This window comes from Bos mutus, chromosome 25 (assembly GCF_027580195.1).
Source record: "Bos mutus isolate GX-2022 chromosome 25, NWIPB_WYAK_1.1, whole genome shotgun sequence".
NCBI lineage: Eukaryota > Metazoa > Chordata > Mammalia > Artiodactyla > Bovidae > Bos > Bos mutus.
Genome location: NC_091641.1, coordinates 23567286 through 23591316, shown reverse-complemented (window position 1 = coordinate 23591316; position 24031 = coordinate 23567286). Strand labels below are relative to the sequence as shown.

The window sequence follows — 24031 nt, the reverse complement described above, 5'->3', positions numbered from 1 at the left end:
TTATTTTTAAGATTAACCTGGTCACAAAGAGAATGAAGAGCAAGAGTCTAGTAGTAGAGGGCTGATGAGGGCGAAATCATCAGCTCTAAAGAAGGATGGGGTGTTTTCAGGTGTTTCCAAACTCCTGAGGGTACACAGCTACAGGTCCGCTTCCCAATCTCACCACAGAGCATGGGAAGAGACTAACACTCCTCACCAATCTTTCCCCACAGACTGCAGTATTTCCACATCCGCACAAGCTAACAAAGCCCTTTGGAACCATGAAGATTTTTTTCCGCTACCAGACATTCAGATTCATCTGGCTCACAAAGCCAATTGGCCGGCGCTTTCACAAAAGTCACCAGCTGGGAGCGCCTCTGACTCTCGCGGACTTTGAAGCCATAAATCGCTGTGAGAGATCATTGCCTAAGAACTTTAACTTTGCTGGGGACGTGCTGGACCAGTGGTCCCAAAAAGAGAAGGTATAAGATGACGGGCCTCCTGTAAATGCTTGGTGTCTACCTGTCTCTCAGCCTTCCATTTCCTTGTTCTGTGGCCATTTTTAATTCCATTTTTTCATACCTCTTGGTTTCCTTTGTTTTCCAATTGCCCTTCTCTCTCTCCAGGGAAGAACTTTGCCCTCAACTACATATGGCTGTCTTCATCCTCAGCCCCCCTCACCATGGTTACTCAAAGAATTATGCCTCTTTCCCCTCATTTTCCCCAAGTCGAACATAGCAGCTCTTTGTTCTCCAATTCTTCTGTTTGGTCTGGTCACAAAAAACAGTAACTTGAGCTTTGGTTTTATGAATAGTCATTGGTGCAGAAGCAGAGGTTGAAAAGGAAAAAGCAATATGTTTTATGAAGTGTTTAGTGTATCCCCAGGTCAAAGTCCCTGCATACTGACCCCCACCCCCAGCCAGGCACTAAGCTGAACACTTTACTTATCAATGCTTACCAAAGTGCACTGCGAGGGCCCGTGCTTCAGAATATATGCTACATGTACAAGGTACTGAATATGTGGAGTTAATTCTTCCTAGTAAATAGAATGGACAATCTTCCTTCAAATCTATTGTCTTTAGCAGCTCGCTTATATTTGACACACTCACTTTTGAACAGAGAGCACAGATAGAAGATGAAAATCTCTAGATAAAATGTAGGGACATATTTTGTTTTCAGTATACATATTTATTTTTCAGTAACCCATTTTTAGCAAGTTGTACTGATTTTCCCATTATGGTGGTATTAATAATTAAACATATTTTCCTTCTTAAGTAAAGTATTCAATTGAAAATGAGTCAACAGTGTAAAGAAGAATACAAAGAACAATAGCACAAGTGTAGACAGATCTGGAAAAATAGTGATACTCAAATGACTAACGATTGAGAAATACAGATCTGTATTATTTCATCAAATCCCCATCACCACCCTGCAGATAAGGGGGCTGCAGATAAGGAACTTAACCTCACAGAAGTTAAGCTACTTATCCAAGTTCACCAGTTCAAAGGTAAATGAACCAGCTTCTGATTTTATAGAGCTTTAATCCATTGGATAGGGATGCCTTTATGATATCACAAAGTTTAATGGAATAAATGGGAACGTACATACAAAGCTGCAGGAACACAGAGAAGTCAGGAGAAGAAGTGGGAGCTAAGAAAGACTTGACCAAAGAAGTGAAATGAGAAATGAGCTTCCAAGTGTTTTCCAACTAGGGAAGGTAAAGGGAGCATTCCAGATAGGGGAAAAAAAGGAGAGTAATATCTCCCCCAAGTAATACATAAAGCAAAAAGATTTTACAGTACAGACTTCTAGAATCACTATAAGACATTTGCTCCAGAAACCAATCAAGCTCCTTCCACAAAGGCCCTCCATCTTGTTCTCGGTTACCTATGAAAGCCACAGCTTTCTCTTTACCAAAAGAGGGTAAAAAATGATAAGTTCCTAATCAGTCTTGGTCCATTCATTTTGGCTTTTGGTTGGAAGAGACTCTAACTTAAACAAGAAAGAAATTTATTAAAGGGATGTGGGGGAGGTCACAAAATTGGGTTGGAAGCTAGAGTTTTCACAAAGACAGGAAGCAGGACAGATGTATAAGCACCAAGAGCCAATAGACGGATTTTGCTCCAACCATTTTCTATCTTTTTGTTCTTCTCAGAAAACTCAATCAGGGACAGAAGGTGTGATTGGCCCAACTTGGTTCACAGGCCCACATGCTGATCAGGGAAGGACGGGCACCCTGATGGGTTGTCTCAACAAGGCGGTATTTGATAGAATAGTGGCTCCCCCACAGACAAACTGGTTCTGTTACTGGGCTCCACCAGCACAAATGCTGAGGGAAAGATACCAAATATGTCCCATCTATTTGATGACCACTCATTCACGCCTTCTCCCCTCTTTCCCATGTGCCTATGCATACCTAGACAGGAGAGAGACCAGCCAACCCAGCCCTGTGGTGGGTGAATGGCAAAGGGGATGAGGTGAAATGGAGCTTTGGAGAACTGGGCTCCTTGTCCCGAAAGGCTGCCAATGTGCTCACCAAGCCCTGTGGTTTAGAGAGAGGAGACCGAGTGGCCGTGATTCTTCCCCGAATCCCAGAATGGTGGCTTATAAACGTGGCTTGTATGAGAACAGGTCAGTGCCAATATTTAATATTTCTAAATCATGCAGAAACAGAAAAAGACTGAAAGTAGAGGTTTTTCTGAATTGTTAGTCCTGACTGAAGTTATGCTTACAAAGAACAGAAAAACTGGGTTGAAATTAGAAGCAGTCATGATGCAATAATAAAACACTGCCTCAAGAGGTAAGTATTATTGATGTGATGCCCATTTTGTGAGAAAGGAAACTGATGTTCAGAAAGGTTAAGTTTGCCCAGAGTCACACAGCTAGAAAGCTATGCAGTTGGAGCTTAAACACAAAACTCTATAAAAGCAAATATGGGTACCAATACCTCTTTGCAGTGCTGGTTATGATGTGTTCATCCAGATGCTCCAGAACTTACTTCTCTGAATACATTTGGATTCTCCCTGACATAGCAGTACAAAAGGAAGAAAAAAGGACTATAACAAAATGACTTTTAAGACTAAGGTTGTAGATTCCAGCTGGAAAACCTTTGCCTCTTCCCAGAAAATTAATGTGTTAAATGACACATTTTCTCCCACAGTAGTAATTTATAATGTACCCCAGTAAAATTTCTACAGAACTCTTTTCCTTTCTAGGACAGAGTTCAGCAGAAACCACGGCCAGTGAGTTGGCCATCTATTTTTGTAAAGAAAGCTTTAAAGTTATAATGGAATACAGCCATGCTCACTCATTTATGTATTGTCTATAGCTCTTTTTGCACTACAACAGCAGAATTGCTGATTGAAATAGAGATGGTATGACTCACAAAGCCTAAAATGTTTACAATCTGGCCTTTTACTGAAAAAGTTTGCACACACAACATAAATGTTTATAAGTCAATCAAAAATAAACAAGAATACCGAAGGATATACTACTATACAGAACACAAAAACGCTTGTTGCAATATCATTAATAATAGGAAAAAATGGAAACAACTATATAGGAACTATTAAATAACTTAAAAACTAGCTGAGAATAAAGTTTAGTGAGAGTGTGGTTATTGCTAATTGAAATTATGATGCTTCAATTTGCTGGAATGTCATTAAAAGAATAATTACAAGGATTTCATAATAGTGTTGAAAAATGCTCTCATTGCCAATATTACATAAAAATAGCAATATATAAAATTCTTTTTACATTCACTATAAAAAGGAATTTGCAAATGTGAAACCAATTGTGGGTTGGAAAGAGATTAAAGGTTTTATTTGTCATAAAAATATACTAATATTACTTAACATAATGTATGCCATTTGTGAAATGCTGAGATTAAAAACAAACCCACAAGCAGAATGGTCAAAAATATACAATTAATTAAATGTTAAACAAGCGCCTGAGGGATTATGTTTTCAAGTTCAGAATAATTAAATCTCAGTAAACAGAGATACGAGTACTATGCACCACATAGCTAAATACTTTGCTTTTGCTATAAAGCGTAAAAATCTGAAATCCACTAGAAGAGAACTTACTCCTGACCCCCAAGCTATCCATTGAATACATCCACATCACAAATCCCCCAAGAGTACTAATAACTTCTGAGCCACTAAGAACAAATGGTTTGCAAAATCTTATATTTTTATATTGAGTGAATGATGAGATATTTTCTTGATTAACTTATCACATCAAATATTTATTCATCTTCTCAAGAGGGGATGACATGTAAGAGCTTTTAAGATACATTCAGTAATTGAAGTTTCCTTCCTAGGAATTCAACTCCATATCTTCCTATTTAGCCTACTTCAGGGAACTCACCAAGAAATAAGGAGTCTGGTATATGACACAGGTCTTGGAGTCTGGGAAGTGTATCTTTGAATCTTGGTTCTGCCACTTACTTTACAGCCCCTGGGCTAGTTGTCGTCTGTCTGCTGGGATTAATTTTAAGTGAGATACCAGGCATATATTACATACTCAATAAATGGAGGTGGCTCTTTGTAATGCTTTACATACATTCCACTTTCTTGCCATTGATCTGCTTTAAAAAGTACAAACCACTTTCCCTCTGTTTTTCATCTAATTCTCCCATATATGTTCTTCTCATAAGGAACTAGTACTTTAAAATCAGGCCCATCACAGGCCAATGTTTAGAATGATGTGAAACAGTGGAATAAATGAAGCATTGCCAAAGTAATGTAGGCATATGTCAATGAACACAGACCACTGAGAAAACCCAGGCTTGAAGGCTGACTCTGCCACTTGCTTGGCTCATATTCCATCAAATGGCAACAACTGCATTGATTTACATGGTTGCTTAGAACAGTGGCCTCCAAGTTTTTTTTGGCTATACAATCTATCAATAAAAATTCTTGGGAAACATATACTCCCATCTGGATATAGTTATTTAAGTTGTTCTACTTTGCTAATACAGTATGTATAAAAATATATACAAAAATGAGATAAAGTCATAAACAGAATTCCATATCTGCAATAAATTTTTTAAATTCTAATTTCTTCTCTTATCCCTAGTGGCTTATCTTGCCAAACTCATTTGGAAACCATAGGTTCAGATGATTGGATGAGTTGATATTCATGAAAATGTAAACCTGTAAAGTGCTGTAAAATGTAAAGTACTGTTTAAGTGTTATATGACAATGACTAAAATGGTACATAATAATAGCCCACCATTATGATGGCTCATGGTAAAGAATCATCTGCCAATGCAGGAGATGTGGGTTCCATCCGTGGATCTGGAAGATCCCCTGGAGAAGGAAATAGCAACCCACTCCAGTATTCTTACCTGGGAAATCCTGCGGACAGAGGAGCCTGGCAGGCTGCAGTCCATGGGGTGGCAAAAAGAGGCAGACATGTCTTAGCAACTAAACAACAACAGCATAATGCTTACTATGTGCCAGACTTATTATTAGTTTCCCCATTTTACAAAGAAGGAAAGGAGGACACAGAGAGATGAAGGAATAAGTTCAAGGTCACAAAGCAAGTATGTTGCAAGAATGGGATTAGATCCAGGGACTGTCGGACTCTGAAGCCAGTGCTCTAAGGATCTCTCAGAGATCAGGGTCCTGCGGGATGTTCCTGGAGACCAAGACAAGGGTAGCTGAAGGTTAGATTTTGCAGCTCTTTGCCATGCAGGCACAAAGCCCAAATTTCCACAGTCTGCAGTCTATTCAGAGGCCTGTCTCTTTCCCAGGGCTTGTCTTCATGCCAGGAACAACCCAGCTGACAGCAAAAGACATCCTCTATCGGCTGCATGCATCTAAGGCCAAGTGCATCGTGGCCAGTGAGGAGGTGATCCCAGCAGTGGAGTCCATTGTGTCCGAGTGTCCAGACTTGAAGACCAAACTCCTGGTGTCTCCACACAGCCAGGATGGGTGGCTCAGCTTCCCAGAGTTATTTCAGTGAGTATTTTCCCCACATTAGTTGCAGTGCCAGCAATAACACCAGTCACAACTGCATCTCAGAGTCTCCTAGCCTCCAAGGACTCCTGCATGCTGTGGGTTGATCCAGGCTCCTTCTCAGGAAAAAATCACCTAATAAAAATGTTTTAAGGACAGAGAAAGGGCTGTAGCTCTGCTCCCATTTCCCTCCTTTTTGCCAGGGCCTGAGATGAGTGTCCTACCTGACTTAGTACTTGCCTAAGTCCTGGAGCACGTCTCCCACAACTCACAGCCTTGACTCTGGCCACCATTTTTTTCCCTTAAATGTGGTTCACCTCAGGGCTTTTGCCCCTGCTGTTTTTTCTATCTGGAATGCTCTTCCTCAGCCCTCATCAACAGGAAGTTGATGACTTCCTGTCAAACTTCAACTCAAATGTCTTATCCTCAGTGAGACTATCTCTGACCACCAGTTCCAAGCTAGTCTACCACATCATCCTATTGTTTTCTTCATAGTACTCATCACTATCCAAATATCATATCCACTCATTTGTTCCTGTATTTACTATCTGTTTTTCTCCTCTGCAGTTGACAAATGATGACCCATAGGCCAATTCTGGCATGGCACTCACTTTTATAAAGTTGTGTTGGAACATGACCACACCCATTTCTGTACATATTGTTTAGAGTGGCTCTCATCTTATAAGAGCAGAGTTGGGTAGCTACAGCAGAGACTCTATGACCCCCAAAGCCTAAGATATTTATTATCAGGTCTTTACAGAAAAAACTTCCATCCCTCTTCCAAACAGTAAGCTCCAAGAAGGCAAAGGCACTATTTGTCTATTTGACTGATCATTCCATTTCTAGTTCCTACCATTTAGTTGGGCCCTAAGACATGCTTACTGAGGACTGAACAAAACAGCACACTTAACCTCAGTTTTCCTTATATGTAGAATAAGGATGCACATGTCTTAAGTGTTGTTTTGAGGATAAAATAAGCTAATAAGGAAGAAAGTGCTTCCTAAACTGTAAAAAATGGAGTAAAATGTTTATTAAATGTATTATCCTTCAAAGAGCTGTTAAGTAGCTTATGTTTTTTTAAAAAATACTTTTGATTAGCTTATAAAAAGAAGACATATAAACTCTGTTGAATAAAAGTAGTTTCCATTGCTGGAATAAAATTTTACCAGTAATCAAAACTAAACCCTGTTGGTCAAACCCAAAAGGTTTTCCCACAGCTATGCCAGAGGATGCTGTTTGTGTCTTTCATAAACTGAGTACCTCTGGATAAGTCAAATAACATCTCTAAAACTCTGTGTCTTATCCATAAAATAAGAATAGTATAGTTTCTACCCCAATGAGTTGTATAAAAATCAAATGTGATGAAGCATGTGAAGTTTTTAGCATAATGCTTGGCACAGAGTAATCACTCTGTAAGATTTATAGTAATTGTAATTATTATTAGTCTGAAATTAACAAAGCCATTCAGCAGTGCAGTAATTCCCTAAGGTAGTATTATTCAATTGAATATTCATATTCCTCAGTAAAATATTTTTAACACACTCCCTAATACATATGTATTTATTTATTTATAAATTATATACATGTACTTTTGTGCACCACACAAATATAAAAAATAATTATTTTAAAGAATGAATTCTAAAATACATATAATTTGAAATTCTATTTTCTTCTCATTCCAGTCATCTTGCATATACTCCTGGGCAGCAAGTTCCCCCACTTTCAAGACTCCTGTCCTAAACAACTCTGCCACATTCTGTTGAGTCCCCAGAAAGCCTTTAAAGCATCACAAAATCCACAGGAGACAGAGAACTTTGAACTCACATGAATTTCAAATTGAAATTTATACATTTGGGGAGTATTTTTCAAGGTAAAGGGAATCCTCACTTCAAACAAACAACTTTGGAGTGTCATAACTTGACAACTGGCATGGATTGTTTCTCTAAAAGCTAAGGAAAAGAGAGCCATAAATTGCCAACAACTGGCTGTTCTCTCAGAAAACCACACACAGCCATAATCAGTACTATCTCATTTGGTTAGAGTTAATCTTCTGGGAGTTCACTTTAAGGTTTCTTATGCTACTTCTGTCTCCCATGGATAGACATTCATGAACATTTTCCAGAATATTATACTAGAATGGGGAAACAGTTAAAATTATGGGCCTGACTGATATTTCTCTTTTCCTGTCCTAATAAAAAGGACCCTTCCCTTCAGCTCAAGACCCTGGATTCTGATCATAAGGGGCTTAAAACAGTGTTCCAGGAAGAAGAGCTATATGAAAAAAGTATGGAGGCAAAGAAAATCCCAAAATGTGCAAAGAAAGTTTGTGCAAGCAGTTGGGGGTGGCTAGAAAGGAAAATATGAAGTCATAGTGGAGGCCAGAAGAGCAAGCAGAAGCCAGATAATAGCCTCTCATATAAAGATCTGACTCTTTGCGATCCCATGGACTATACAGTCAATGGAATTCTCCAGGACAGAATACTGGAGTGGGTAGCTGTTCCCTTCTCCAGGGGATCTTATCAACCCAGGGATCAAACCCAGGTCTCCCACATTGCAGGCATATTTTTTACCAGCTGAGCCATCAGGAAAGCCCAAGAATACTGGAGTTGGTAGACTATCCATTCTCCGGTGGATCTTCCCAACCTAGGAATAGAACCAGGGTCTCCTACATTGCAGGTGGATTCTTTACCAGCTGAACTACCAGGGAAGCCCAAAGATTGAACATGTATGCTAAATTTTTAACTTGATCCTATGAACAAGGGATCTGGAGAGGGAAATGGCAACCCACTCCAGTATTCTTGCCCAGAGAATTCCATGGATGGAAGAATGGGCTGTGGTCCATGGGGTCACAGAGTCGGACACGACGGAGCGATTAATACACACATGACAAGGGAAGCCAGTGAAGAGTTTTAAGAAGTGAAGTGTCAAGGTCAGTTTCCAGTTTTAAATAGATTTCTCTGGCAACTGCATAAAAAATAAATTTGAATAGAACCAAACTGGAATCCGAGAGACCATCTGAAAGGCTTATCTAGGGAAGCAATGACGAAATTCTAAGTCCAAGCTCTGATGAGTAGTACCAAGAGAAGCAGGCACACTAAAAAAGAACTAGAAGGATTTGGAGACTCATTGAACATGAAGAATGAAGGCAGGAATCTTCTGCTTTTTAGCTCGGATGACTTAGTGGGTGGGATACTATCAGCTTGAGAAAGAGTTTAAAGTTGTGTGCTCAGTTGCTCAGTCATGTCTGACTCTTTGACACCCCCACAGACTGTAGCCTGCCAGGCTCCTCTGTCCATGGGGATTCTCCAGGCAAGAATACTGGAGTGGGTTGCCATGCCCTCCTCCAGGGGATCTTCCCAACCCAGGGATCGAATCCAGGGATTGAACCCAGGTCTCCCACATTGCAGGCAGATTCTTTACTGTCTGAGCCACCGATTGAGGGGACTAAGAACAAACAAATGTGTAGCAAGTGGTAGATATTTGAGTCTCAGGCTCAAGGAGGTAAGGATATAAATCTGGAATCATCAGCATATAATCAGTTCCAAAAAACTGATTATATATATAACTCAGGTATGCAAAGAAAGACAGAAGTCATACGCTGGAAACCCTGCTTGAAAATCTTCTTGTCACTCACAGATTATAATGTTTCTTTGTTTTAAAAATCAAAAGCTTTATATCAAAAGTTTTACACACTAGATTAAGAAGCATTCAAAGATGAGTTGGGCTTTTTTGGTTTGTTTTTGTTTGCTTGTTTGTATCAGATACTATGATGATATTCCCCTTTCTCCAGTCCAACACATACCAATTTCACCATATATTTTACTGAAAAAGTCAATACAATTGAATGGTTTATTTTTATTTGGGGAGAGGGGACAAGGGGTAGGATAGGCAAGTTACCAAGAAAACCACATTAATATTTCATGAAACTATATTTGACAATATAGTGTGTGTTTATATCATTAATCCTTACTGTTTTAAAATTTCAGTGGCAATCTTAATCTAATTAGGATGGATTAAAATGGTATCCTCAACTCTGTTTCCTTCAACCTGAGATATTAAAAAGATGATATGTGAGTTTCAAAAATTCATAGGTGTTCTATTGGGTATTAAATACTGAGTAACAAACCAACTCAAAAGTTAGTGATATAAAAACAATCATTTTATTTGCTCAAGATTCTTTGGGTTAGAGATTCATGTAGGTCTCAGCAGAAGCAATTTATCTCTGCTCCACATCAGCTTGACTGGAGCTGGAGGATCCAAGTGGGTTCACTCATAAGTCTGAGACTTTGGTGTTCGTTAAACATTTCTCTTCTCCCACACATGCCCTGTCTCTCCAGCAGGACAATCTGAACATTTTTATGTGGTGGCTGTGTTCCAGTGAAAAGTGAAACTACAAAGCCTTTGTGGCTCAGGCTGAGAAGTTGCACAACTTCTGTCATGTCCTGTTGGTCAAAGCAAGTCTTAAGACCAGCCCAGATTCAAGGAGAGAGGACACAGGCTCCATCCCTCAGTGAGGCATGCTTGGATGGAAGGAATTTTGGGGGCTGTCTATGCAGACAATATTACACAGATATTACTATCAGTTAAAGTGCTCTTAGCTTTAGCAATAGAAGACCCAAGTAAGCATGGCTTAAACAATACAAGTTTATTATATTACAAATAAGTACAGAGGTAGAATGGAATGAGAGTTGGTTAATTCAGTGTTTTTTTGAAGATAGCATGGACCTAGACTCATTCATCTTTCCATCATGCCATCCTTAGTGTGGATGATAATGCTTCTTGTGATCCCAACATGGCTAGGCTGATTCCAGACATCAAGTACTCTTGCAACAATATCCAAAGGTCAAAAAGCAAGATGAATGGGGTAGGGGGAGGCAGTATTCCTTCCTAATTGCATCATATGCCCATTCCTAACTCAGTAACTCGGAGAAGGCAATGGCACCCCACTGCAGTACTCTTGCCTGGAAAATCCTATGGACAGAGGAGCCTGGTAGGCTGCAGTCCATGGGGTGGCTAAGAGTCGGACATGACTGAGTGACTTCACTTTCACTTTTCACTTTCATGCATTGATGGCAACCCACTCCAGTGTTCCTGCCTGGAGAATCTAGTGGTCTAGACCACTGGTGGTCTAGTGGTTAAGTGGTTAAGCTTTTATGCCCTCACTTCCAAGGGTACAGGTTCCATCTTTGGATGTAGAACTAAGATCCCACAAGCCATGCAGTCCCTGCGAAGTCCCTATAAGTTTTCTTGAGAAATTTCTCTCAGGGAGGCTTTGGATTACATTCTGGTGTCAAGAAGGCATAAGTAGCAAAGCAAAAAAAAAAAAATCAGAGCTAAACTGGTCTGCCATGTTCAGTCATCATCTTGGGGCCCATACTTTACAGAACTGCCTCTGCAGAGCACAGTTGTGTGGAGACAGGAAGTCAAGAACCAATGGCGATTTATTTCACCAGTGGGACCACAGGCTCTCCCAAGATGGCCCAACACTCTCAGAGCAGCCTGGGAATTGGGTATACCCTCTGTGGAAGGTAAGGAGGAAAACTGTTTTTTTTTTTTTTAATTATCCCCTGAGCTGCCAATATGTATATCCAATTGCCTAGTTGGCATCTCTACTTGGGTGGCTATTAGGTATTTCCAATGAAACATCTACAAAATAGAACTCTCAATGTCTTAATTCAGGAAATTGTACCATCTAACCAACTGGTCAAGCAAGAACTTAGGAACTGACCTTGATTCAGTCCCCACAACAGCACGTGTGGCTCCTTCTCCTTTTGGCCACATAAATTTGCCCACCCAGAAAGGCCGTCCAAGATGTCCTAAAACTATCACATTACCCTATTTCATTTTCCTCATAGCACTTATCACTATTTGAAATTGTGATATTTACTTAGATACTTATTCACTATCTATCTCCCTTAAAACAGGGAAGAAATCTGGTCTTCCTTGCCCTCTGCTATAGAACAATGTCTATCATATAATATTTGCTCAGTAAATAGTTGTCACCTCAGTGGACAAACTCAGAAAACCATGCCAAACCCAGACTCCCAGTCTACTCTCAGACTACCTAAGATTCTGAAAAGCCCTCTATCAAGAATGAGAGGTGGTGCTGCTCATCCGGGCATGGGGCTTCTTTTGACCCTTCTCCATAGCCATTGAGGTTCCAAGGCAAGGCTGTTCCTTAAGGACACAAATTTGTTTACTTTCCTGTTTCTTTGTTTTATTTCAGCTTGGTCTGTATTGTTGCTTCCCCATATCACTTAGGTATTGGCTAGACCTGAAGTCCACAGATATCATATGGAACATGTCTGACACTGGCTGGATCAAGGCTGCCATTGGCAGTGTGTTTTCCTCCTGGCTTCAAGGAGCCTGTGTCTTTGTGCATCGGATGGCCCAGTTTGACACCAACACTTTCCTGGATGTAAGTCACTACTTCAAATTACATATAGTTTTCTAAATTACATATAGGTTTCTCTCATCTTTCCCAAAACCATAGAGACATGATTCCTCAGAATGCAGGACTTCTTGGGCTTATGAAAACCATTTCTTTTTTAAGAAGTAAAGTCTCCAGAGACTTGGCTTTAAAATGTATTTAACAGAGTGAAGAAGGAACACCCACAATGCTCTTAAGCATAAAACCCCTCTTGTGCTTCAAATTCTTCAGAATTTGCTAGTATCACTAAATCAGTGGCCACCTGAGAGTCTGGTTCTAAATAACAGATTAAGTCTCAGTTCAGTTCAGTTCAGTTCAGTCGCTCAGTTGTGTCCGACTGCCTGAGAGTCTGGTTCTAAATAACAGATTAAGTCTCAAGTCTAAATAAATCTTTGGTTTCTGTTTCAGTGAAACAAAGACAATAGTTGATAAATCCGAACTCCTGTGTAGAGGAGATGAAGGTGGTGTCACCTTTCTCCCAGAGTAGTGCCTTTCATTCTCCCTTCGCCCTGTGCTTCTCACTTTGCTAATTCTCAGAACCCAATATTCTTCTTGAAACCAGGAACATCCATCCTTCTCAGCCAGCAACAGCTAGAATGAGATATCAGATGGCTCCAGTTTCTTTAGCCTTTAGAAAAATGTGATTCAAGGCCAATTATTTTTCAACTCCATGAATGATCAATCAAGTTTAACAAAATACTTATTATTAAAAGCACCACACCTGTGTGTGACTAAAAGCTATGCTCACCCTGTTATTTTGCCAACTGGTTTGACGAGATGGTTTATGAGTTTTCACAGAAATTTAGAGTAACATAAGAACTTGGGTCTCTACATCAGATTTGTAAAGTTACTTGAAGTAGATAAGTTAATTTTACAGTTTTAAAACCAACATTTATAAAATAAGAATATTTTATTATTTATGAAATATTCTCTTTCATAAAGTATTAAATATGTTATAATATTTAAATAGAAATATTTAATAATATGTTAATATACCATCACATATAATTACATATAACATTATTAGTATTCTTATTTAGTATATTCAATGAGACAAAATGAGAATAAATATTAAAATAAAATATTCTTTTATAAAATATTAAATGTGTAAGATCTAAATATCTTATATGTCATTGACAAATTATATATTAATATAATATTGATATAACTGTTTCATGTAATATTAAATACAAATATTAAAATTGTTTTCATTCAGTTGCTAAATTGTGTCTGAATCTTTGCTGCCACACTGACAGAAGCATGGCAGGCTTCTCTGTCCTCTACTATCTCCCAGAGTTTGCTCAAACTCATGTCCGTTGAGTCAGTGATGCTCTCTAACCATCTCATCCTGTGACACCATTTTCTCCTTTTGCCTTCCATCTTTAGCATTGAGGTCTTTTCCAATGAGTTTTCTCTTCACATCAGATGGCCAAAGTATTGGCACTTCAGCTTTAGCATCAGTCCTTCCAGTGAAAATTCAAGGTTGATTTACTTTAGGTTTGACTGGTTTGATCTGTTTGCTGTCCAAGGGACTCTCAAGAGTCCACATTTGAAAGCAAAAGTTTTTCAGCGCTCAGCCTTTTATACGGTCCAAATCTCAGATCTGTACATGACTACTGGAAAAACCATAGATTTGACTAAATGGACCTTTGTCAGCAAAGTGATGTCTTTGCTTTTTTAATATGTTGTCTAGGTTTGTCATAGCTTTCCTTCCAAGAAGCAAGTGTCTTTTAATTTCATGGTTGCACCACAATTTGAAATCATCAGTTTTTCAGCACTCAGCCTTTTATATGGTCCAACTCTCACATTCATTCATGACTACTGGAAAAACCGTATTTTTGACTATATGGACCTTTGTCGGCAAAGTGATGTCTTTGCTTTTTTAATACATTGTCTTGGTTTGTCATAGCATTCCTTCCAAGAAGCAAGTGTCTTTTAATTTCACCATCCACAGTGATTTTGGAGCCCAAGAAAATAAAGTGTTTCACCGTTTTCATTGTTTCCCCATCTATTTGCCATGAAGTGATGGGACCAGATGCCATGATCTTAGTTTTTTTAATGTTGAGTTTTAAGCCAGCTTTTTCACTCTCCTCTTTCACTCTCATCAAGAGGCTTTTTAGTTCCTTTTGCTTTCTGCTGTTAGAGTGGTATCATCTGTGTATCTGAGGTTATTGGTATTTTTCCATGAGATGATCACATGTCAATGAAAGAAAAGAGGAGGTTGTAGACATCAGCTCCAGTCATTGCCTTTAATTAACCACTGCTGATATTTCGTCTTTCTCCATCATCCAGACGCTTACCACTTATCCCATCACGACCCTCTGCAGTGCTCCCACCGTGTACCGGATGCTTGTGCAAAAAGACCTTAAGAGGTATTTGGGCAGAAATCTCCATTTGAACCACAAACAAAAGTTATAATCCAGCAACACAGATCTCCCCTTTTCAGTACAAGATAGTTTCTCAGTCTCACCATTACTGACATTTTGAACCAAATAATTCTGTGTCATGGAGTGCTGTCCTTTGCTTTGTAGCATTCTACCTGGCCTCTACCTACTATTAACCTATATCAGTAGGACTGCCCTCTCCATCAGTGGTGATGATCAAAAATGTCTCCAGACATTACCAAGAGTCTCCTAGAGGGCAACCTCCCACCCCTGGCCCCCAACATCCCCAGTTTAAGAATCACTGGAACAACAGAACACTTCCAGAGACAACAAGAGTTCTGTAATCCCAGTGCTTTTATCACCCCTGCTCTAAACACACACACACACACACATCTATATTGATACTGCCCTGAAGTTAATAAAGTCTTATGACTTAAAGCTTATATTCAACTTAGCCAAATCACCTGAACATTAGGTGAAGTTGCAAAGTATATTTATTTAACTAACATGAATTTAATACATAAGGAGAGAGAGAAAGGAAGAAACAATTTAAGTCATTACAGTCACCTGCTTCTCCCCTAAACCTGGATCCTTTAAAGACAAAACAAACAGAAAAAAGGCTTCCCCCAAGGTGTGGATGTCTAGGAGGGAGATAGCTATGAGAAACAATAAAGGAGACATGAATCTTCCCTTTTCCTAATCAACTCCTTGTGGCCCTCAGAATGTGAACATCTTGCTCAAATTTTAAGATTAATTTAAGGACTTCTATTCTGAATAGGCCCAATTCATTTTCTACCAAACCCTCCCTCCCATTATGGACCTCACTATGTTAGAATTGAGCTGTTCCAAGCTTTCTCACCTGAACCTGGCTGGGCAATTGAGTAGTAGGCCACTGGTTAAAAGCTCATGCTACAAAGTCAAACAGGTGGACTCTGCTCCTAATAGTGGATCTCAATCACTCAAGAGGACCTTGCTAAGGCTCCCTTAACTCCATCCATAAGAGATATTTAAGAGCCACCTCACAGGTTGTGGTAAGAATTCAACAACAGCAGCATGTTTGGTGAATGAGATACTTGACAAGTGATAAGTGTAGAGTACAGATTATTCAACTCTGCTCTTTATCTTTCGGAGGGCTTGGGCAAGTTCTTTAACTTTTTTCAACCTCAATGTCTTCATCTGTAAAACAGAGTTTGTGAAGATTATGAGAGTGCTCCACAAGCCCTTGTAACATCATAAATGTTCTATTAATACTAGCTGCCATATTTCTTGGCTCTTAATAAGTTCTTAATATCATTATTAGCATTTTCTCCAACATTTTCCTCTCTTGAATGACCTGTTAATGTAAACTCCACCAAGAAACTGTTTTAATCATAACATACCCCATGTGCCTAGAACAACATCTGACAAGAGTAGTTGCTCAACAAATATTCTCTGAATGAACTTTCCTAAGACTTGCCCTTCCTCACTCTTTGCTTGTTTCCAATGTCCTAGTTATCTGCCAATGAAAGCCACTCATATTTTGCTCCCCAAAGACCCCAGTGAAACTCTCTCTCCAGATATAAATTCAAGAAGCTGCGGCATTGCTTGACAGGAGGGGAGCCACTCAATCCAGAGGTGCTGGAACAGTGGAAAGTGCAAACTGGATTGGAGCTGTATGAGGGCTACGGACAGACAGAAGTGGTATGTTTAATGGACAAAGTTTAGCCTTTCAACCCCAGGACTGTCAACTGAGCCCCTGAAGTGTTCCCATCATGCTCTAAATTGTGATGGTATTTCCTAAAACTTCTAAATTGCCCGACTAGGTTTGACTGAAGGGGAATTATGATTATTCTTGGCTTTCCTGCCTCCTCACACAGGCTAAGTCTCAGAGGTGTTAGAGACTGAAGAGGTTCAAAATTGAATAGCTCATCTTTCCAATGCACTGGGAAGGACCCCAGAGAGTCCCAGTGGGCTTAATAGAACTTAAGGTGCACTTAATGGTACTCAGCCAAAAGGAGTGATTTTCAAAGTGTAGTCCCCAAACCAGCAGTATCAGTAGCACCTATGAATTTGGTAGAAATACAAATTCAAATACCCTGGCCTCTCCCTGACCTATGAATGAGAAACTGGGATGGGGCCCCAGCAATGTGTTTTAACTGATACATACTCAAGTTTGAGAACTACTAGTACTCTCGCCTGGAGAATCCCATGGACGGAGGAGCCTGGTAGGCTGCAGTCCATGGGGTCTCGAAGAGTCAGACATGACTGAGTGACTTCACTTTCACTTTTCACTTTCATGCATTGGAGAAGGAAATGGCAACCCACTCCAGTGTTCTTGCCTGGAGAATCCCAGGGATGGGGGAGCCTGGTGGGCTGCTGTCTATGGGGTCGCACAGAGTCGGACATGACTGAAGCAACTTAGCAGCAGCAGCAGCAGTCTCAAATAATATATTTTGGAAGATGAGCTTGAATACTTGAAAAATCAGTCAAAACTGGGTCTTGGATTTCATTGTCATGATATATTAATAGCTACAGAAAAGTGAATTTTTACATAGTGACATAAAATATATTCTCTTAATAGGGAATAATTTGTGCCAATCAGAAAGGACAAGAAATTAAACCAGGCTCAATGGGGAAAGGAGTACTACCCTACGATGTGCAGGTGGGTAATACCCAACTGGTTCAGCAAAGAAGAGAGACTATTTCAGATTCCTGCTATTCATTACAGAACTATTAATAACCCATTTTCATTTTGTGTAAAGAAAGTTTTAGGTACCTAAACTGTTTCTTTCATTCTAGATTATTGATGAAAATGGCAATATCCTACCACCTGGAAAAGAAGGGGAAATTGCCCTCAGGCTAACATCTACACGACCCTTCTGTTTCTTCTCTGAATATGTGGTACAAGAATGTAGAACTTTAATAGACTTTAATAGAAAAGGTGGTATAATAGGGAGTCATATAGACTTGGGTCCAAATTTCATATCCCACATGTTTTGCTATGTAACCTTGGACAAGTCACAAAATCCAAGTCTATTTCATCAGCTGTAAAATGAAAAAAATAGATATATTATCTCTCTCCTAAGGATTTTGTGAAGATTAAACTCTATGTGAAAGAAACCAGCTACTTTGGTTGTCCTCAGGAAGGACACCTGGATAGGCTTTAGGGGGTGGGGGGAGGTAGATATGTGGTGCCATGGGTGGCATAGATAATATTTTTTATTATACTCTTGTATTCTTTTGTATTCTTTGCCAGGAACTACCTTTTTAAATTTTTTTTTTTAGAAATAGAATATGAAATGTACTAGTCACTTCATGGGTGCCACACCCCTTCTATTCTGATCAAACTAATCCCCAATGTCATGTTTGATTCATAGGACAATCCAGAGAAAACTGCTGCCACCATAAGAGGGAATTTTTACATCACTGGAGACAGAGGAGTGATGGACAGTGATGGTTATTTCTGGTTTGTTGGCAGAGCTGATGATGTCATCATATCCTCTGGGTATGTACATTTGGTACTTTTAGAAAGTCACAATTTACCAGGGAAATCTACTTAGGTGTAGATATCAAAGGCTTCTTCTTTTCCCCTTCTAGGTACCGTATTGGGCCATTTGAAGTGGAGAGTGCACTAATTGAGCACCCAGCGGTCGTTGAATCAGCTGTTGTCAGCAGTCCAGATCCAGTCAGAGGAGAGGTAGTATGAAGGTCACTAATTAAAGCAGCAATCTCATATTTTCAAGTTGCCCATCTAACCACTTTAAAGAATGAATCAAAAGTAGTCATGTAATGAGACACACATGGCAATATATATTAGGCAATCAACTTTACAAGTGAGTTGTGTACCAAAGGGAATGTTTTAAGATTCTTTTAGTAGCAAATGACAGAAACTCAACTCAAACTGACTTATATTTCTTTAAAAAAAAAAACAATCTATTGGCTCACACATCCAAGGGTTCATGTGATATTAGCAAAACTAAGTCTGTCTCTATTTCTTGCTCTGCCGTTCCTTATGTTGGCACTATTTGGGCAGGTTCTTCCCACCTGACAGTAACAAACACCATATATACTTAACAAATTACACCTTGACAACCCCAGGAAAGGAGACAGCTTTTTGCTGTCTTTGCAAAGATCTTTGCTGTCTGGCTCAACCTGGATCATATGCCAGTCATTGGACATAGGAGTTAGTGTCAACTCCATCAGAGAGGTAAAGTAATCCTCCACAGGCAAATCAGGGTGCTGTTACTGAAAAGGGAAGACCAGATACTGCACAAGCAAAAGCAGATTTTACTATATGTATGATTGTCGTGAAATGCGTACTATACTTTCTCACAGAAACAGTGCAAATAAGAGATTGTGACCAAGTTCCCAAACAAATACCACAATCCTAATTAGGACCCAATGAAAGCGACTTCAGGGAATGACAAAAGTAGCCTTAGTTTTTGATGTTCAGTTGCTCAGTTGTGTCTGACTCTTTGGGACCCCATGGACTGCAGCACACCAGGTTTCCCTGTCCTTCACTGTCTCCCAGAGTTTGCTCAAAATCAGATCCATTGAGTCAATGAGGCCATCCAACTATCTCACCCTCTGTCGCCCCCTTCTCCTCCTGCCTTCAATCTTTCCCAGCATCAGGGTCTTTTCCAGTGAGCTGGCTCTTCCCATCAGGTGGCCAAAGTATTGGAGCTTCAGCTTCAGCATCAGTCCTTCCAATGAATATTCAGTGTTGATATCTTTTAGGATTGACTGGTTTGATCTCCTTGCTGTCCAAGGGACACTCAAGAGTCCTCTCCAGCTCCACAATTTGAAAGCATCAGTTTTTTAGCACTCAACCTTTTATATGATCCAACTTTCACATCCATACATGACTACTGGAAAAACCATATTTTTGACTATATGGACCTTTGTTGGCAAAGTGATGTCTTTGCTTTTTAATATGTTGTGTAGGTTTGTCATAGCTTTCCTTCCAAGAAGCAAGTGTCTTTTAATTTCATGGCTGCAGTCACCATCCACAATGATTTTGGAGCCTAAGAAAATAGTCTTTCATTGTTTCCATTGTTTCCCCATCTATTTGCCATAAGTGATGGGACCAGATGCCATGATCTTAGTTTTTTGAATGCTGAGTTTCAAGCCAGCTTTTTCACTCTTCTCTTTCACCATCATCAAGAAGCTCTTTAGTTCCTCTTAGCATTTTGCCATTAGAGTAGTGTCATCTGCATATCTGGGGTTATTAATATTTCTCCTGGCAATCTTGATTCCAGCTTGAGCTTCATCCAGCCTGGCATTTTCCATGATGCACTCTGCATGTAAGTTAAATAAACAGGGTGACAATATACAGCCTTGACAGACTCCTTTCCCAATTTGGAACCAGTCCATTGCTCCATGTCTGGTTCTAACTGTTGTTTGTTGACCTACATACAGGTTCTCAAGAGGCAGGTAAGGTAGTCTAGTATACCCATCTCTTTAAGAATTTTCCACAGCTCAGTTGTGTCCAACTCTTTGTGACCCCATAGACTGTAGCCCATCAGGCTCCTCTGTCCATGGAATTCTCCAGGCAAGAATACTGGAGTAGGTTGCCATTTTCTTCTCCAGAGGATCTTCCTGACCCAGAGATCAAACCCAGGTCTCCTGCATTGCAGGCAGATTTTTTACCATCTGAGCCACCAGGGAAGCTCCAGCCTTAGTTCTAGGAAGAAGTCAAATAGTATGGAAGAGAGAATTTTCTTTTCCTCGTGGAAGTTTCCTATATACTTTACACTGAAATTTCAAAAACACTTTGCTTATCAGCATTCTCCCACATCTCTTTCTGTATTCCTGGCTCAAATTATACATGACCTTCTGTGGATCCCATACTCATACCTCCAGTATCACTTCCATGATCAATGGATTCTGTTGTCCAAAATACTTTTCTCCTGTCACCAAATTCTCCTTGTCTCAATACAACCATTTCAGCTGAATATCAGAATTAAACATGAATTAGAATCAATGTATGAATTGTTAATAACTTATATTCACCTCAGTAGTTATCTAGTTAGTGGGTTTTAAACAGTATTACAAAGAGAAGCAAAAAATATCAGGCAAGAAAGACTTTTTATAGTAGATCAGTCCTTTCTGAGTCCATTTCTCAACATACACACTTTCTCCATCAGGCCTCCTCAAAATCCTCTCAAAACACATATTCTCTAAACCTCCAATAATCCTCTACTACTTCTTAAGTATGATGGAATAAGTGGCTACCTGTCAATCAAGGACTGCCTATTTAATAAACAGGATTAGTCTGGTTGAAATGTTAAATACTAGTGTGACATGAAAATAAAATGAAGCCTTTAGCTTTATTGAACCACTGCATTCCTCACTCTCTCAAACCATTTATCTGGAATTAGATCTCAAAACCTCACTGTATAGTTGTATTCAAGCTTTGTTCATAGGTGATCTCCAGCATATGCATGTATTACTCAATCTACTATTAACAAACAATTAAGTATTGGTGTTTGCCATTGATTCCAAACTCTTTCATGTGTCTGAAAAAGAAATATATTGATATAAATTGATTTTTTTCCCCCTACAGGTAGTGAAAGCTTTTGTTGTTTTATCTGCACCCTTTAAATCATCCAACCCAGAGAAATTAACTCTTGAACTTCAGGATCATGTAAAAAAATCAACTGCACCTTACAAGTATCCAAGAAAGGCAAGTATTGTGCCCAAAAGTTAAATGTGTTACCAAATAAATATCTAAACTAGTAAGTACATATATTAGCTTTTGATTTTATAGTAACTCATTATACAAGTAGAGGACACCTGTTTCAACTTTAAGAATTTTGCTTTAAAATACTTTATATTAAGATACTACAGATGTTTGAAGAATTAGAATCTTTGGTCATCTCTACAATACTAAGTAACTACTAAAGATCCTTATCAGACTAATCAGTCCCATTTCATATAAGGAAAAAAAAATAGTGGCCAATCGTTTTCAAAGACAGCACGACTTATCTATCATAGTACTTTTGGGCCATTATACCTTTCTAAATTCAAAGCATGTGACTTTAAGTATTAAGGGATCAAATTCAAGGGACAGGAAGAAAATACCATCCAAAGAAACTGTGGAATTTTTCCTGAAACCTTCTCCAAAGGAGGGATTTAAGGACAATTCTATATAAAGACACACAGATGGCACTACAATTTCCTTCTAGTCCTAGAATCCTATTAGTTGATATTGACTGATCCTCTACGTAAGAATTCAGTTTCAGTTGGCATCATTTCAGCTAAAAGGTAGTTAATTTCAACCTAAGCAACCTAATTTCCATTCAGTTCACTTAATCAGTGCCTAGTTTCTTTTCATAAATGTTTGAGGACATTTTAAAATACAGTAGTCATATCTTGAGGGAGATCAGAAAGTATTTTACTGTCAAGTCAAGGCCTAAGTAGGAAATTGTATATACTCAAAATTATCTTTAAAAAATCTCCCCAGAACTTCCAGGACCCAGTTCTTAAAAGGTCAAAAAAAAAAACGAGAATTAACTTGATGTTTCTCTTTGCATTTAGCTGTGGGAAGTAGAGACCTAGGTCTCTAGACCTAGGTCTAGACCATCTCCCTGGGGAAGTAGAGACCTAGGTCTGGTTTGAATTAGAGGAAAGCAATAGAATAAAGGGACTGTTCTTCTGTAAAGCAAACCAGCATTAAAAACCAGCATGATGGAGCTCCACTGTCATCTTTATATATAAACAGAACAGTTTCTGGTGACCAAGACATTCAATTAGCTTCACACAACAGACACTGAAAGTCAACAGACACTTGATCAGACACTTAAAGTCACATGCTTTACTAGTGGGGACAGTAAACTTGATCAAGTGTCTCATACTATGTTTTTCTGTTAACTAGGTGGAATTTGTTAAAGAACTCCCAAAGACAATCACTGGGAAAATCAAACGCAACGTTTTAAGAGACCATGAATGGGGTCGAACATAGCCTGACAAGAACACACTGGCATTAAGCAGTTAACAGGGCTGCTTTCTTTTAGCCCCTTTTTCCCAATAATTGAGCGACTACTATCTTAAAATGCTTACGATCTTTCCTGGTTGAAAAACTCTACTGAGTTTTTGTTTTGCACTTCGCCAAAAAATAAGTAAGTAAAAATCTAAAAATATTTGGGAAGAAAATGATGATGACCAAACAACAAAGGCAACGATAAATGGCTTGTAGTGTTTAAAATAGGAGTCAAATGATTAATTAGAAAAACATAATGGACAATGAATTTACCTTGTGCCTGATCTTTTAAAAATAAAGATTAGAACTATTCTAAGAGAAATGCTCAAGACGCAATTTCTTCTACTTAAAATCTTTATGTGCTACTAATTCTTTAAGGTGAATTAAAATACTACTCTTAAAGTAAGGACTCTAAAGAATTCAAAAGTCAATAAATGAACTTAATTAAGTACTATACTATATACTTCATTTTGAAGCAAACTCACTGTAAAATATCTAACACTTGAATTAGACATAAAATGCTTAGAAGTTTTTAGTTTTAGAAACTAATATTTGTATCTTTACTTTTTGGACAACACACAACTTTTAATACATAATATGACATAAAAACATCTTTTATGATTAAACTACTTTATAATTACAATTATAGAGCAAGAGCTTTAATAAGAGGCAGAAAGAAAAAGTAGAGACAGAGAACACTAGTATTTAGGGAACTAATTTTATTTTTCTGAAAACATTAGGAACTATCAAAAAAAAAAAGCTGAATATCTGGCCATATCAAAAGCAAAATACAAGTAAAAACAACATTCAGAAATCATATTTAATAATCGAGAAATATGTTTTAAAATATCAAATTTAACACTTTCCTCCATAAAGCAAAACAAGTTTACTAAACCACAACACTGGAGTTTAACTAATTTTTTTAAATAAAAATTAAAAGAGAAAAAGCACTCCATTCCCACCCTGGAATCCCATCATATATAAAATAATATGCTCAAACGTTAGTGGAAATAAACAATTGGTAAACTTGAAAATAAATCTCTCAATGAACGAACTCAGATTCCAACAGAACACGGTACTACCTTGTATTTGCAGAAGAGCTTTTGTCACACTTAGGCCTTACCAAATACAAATGTAGAAGGGGATTACAACAAACTATTACATCAAAATCTTTATGTAGAGTAGCAGCTTTCACAAAATAAAACGAACCTAGTTCCATACAATTGTATGCCTACAGCCAATTTTATTCCCCAAGTCTTGTACTATCAAAATAAAAGTATCTTTGTCTTGGAAAGTCTGAAGGCACCAAAATCCT

At 38.7% G+C, this 24031-nt stretch overlaps 1 protein-coding gene across 1 annotated transcript; it reads left to right on the top strand.

The window, feature by feature from the left end:
• The first annotated feature begins 260 nt into the window (after positions 1-260).
• LOC102270868 (acyl-CoA synthetase medium chain family member 4) lies at positions 261-22698 on the top strand. The gene is made up of 13 exons (XM_005895569.2): positions 261-461; positions 2400-2610; positions 5738-5945; positions 11327-11470; positions 12204-12360; positions 14665-14744; positions 16313-16436; positions 17317-17397; positions 17535-17636; positions 18113-18240; positions 18333-18432; positions 21301-21420; positions 22612-22698. The coding sequence occupies exons 1-13, from the start codon at positions 261-263 to the stop codon at positions 22696-22698; spliced, it is 1743 nt and encodes a 580-aa protein (XP_005895631.2).
• The last annotated feature ends 1333 nt before the right edge of the window (positions 22699-24031 follow it).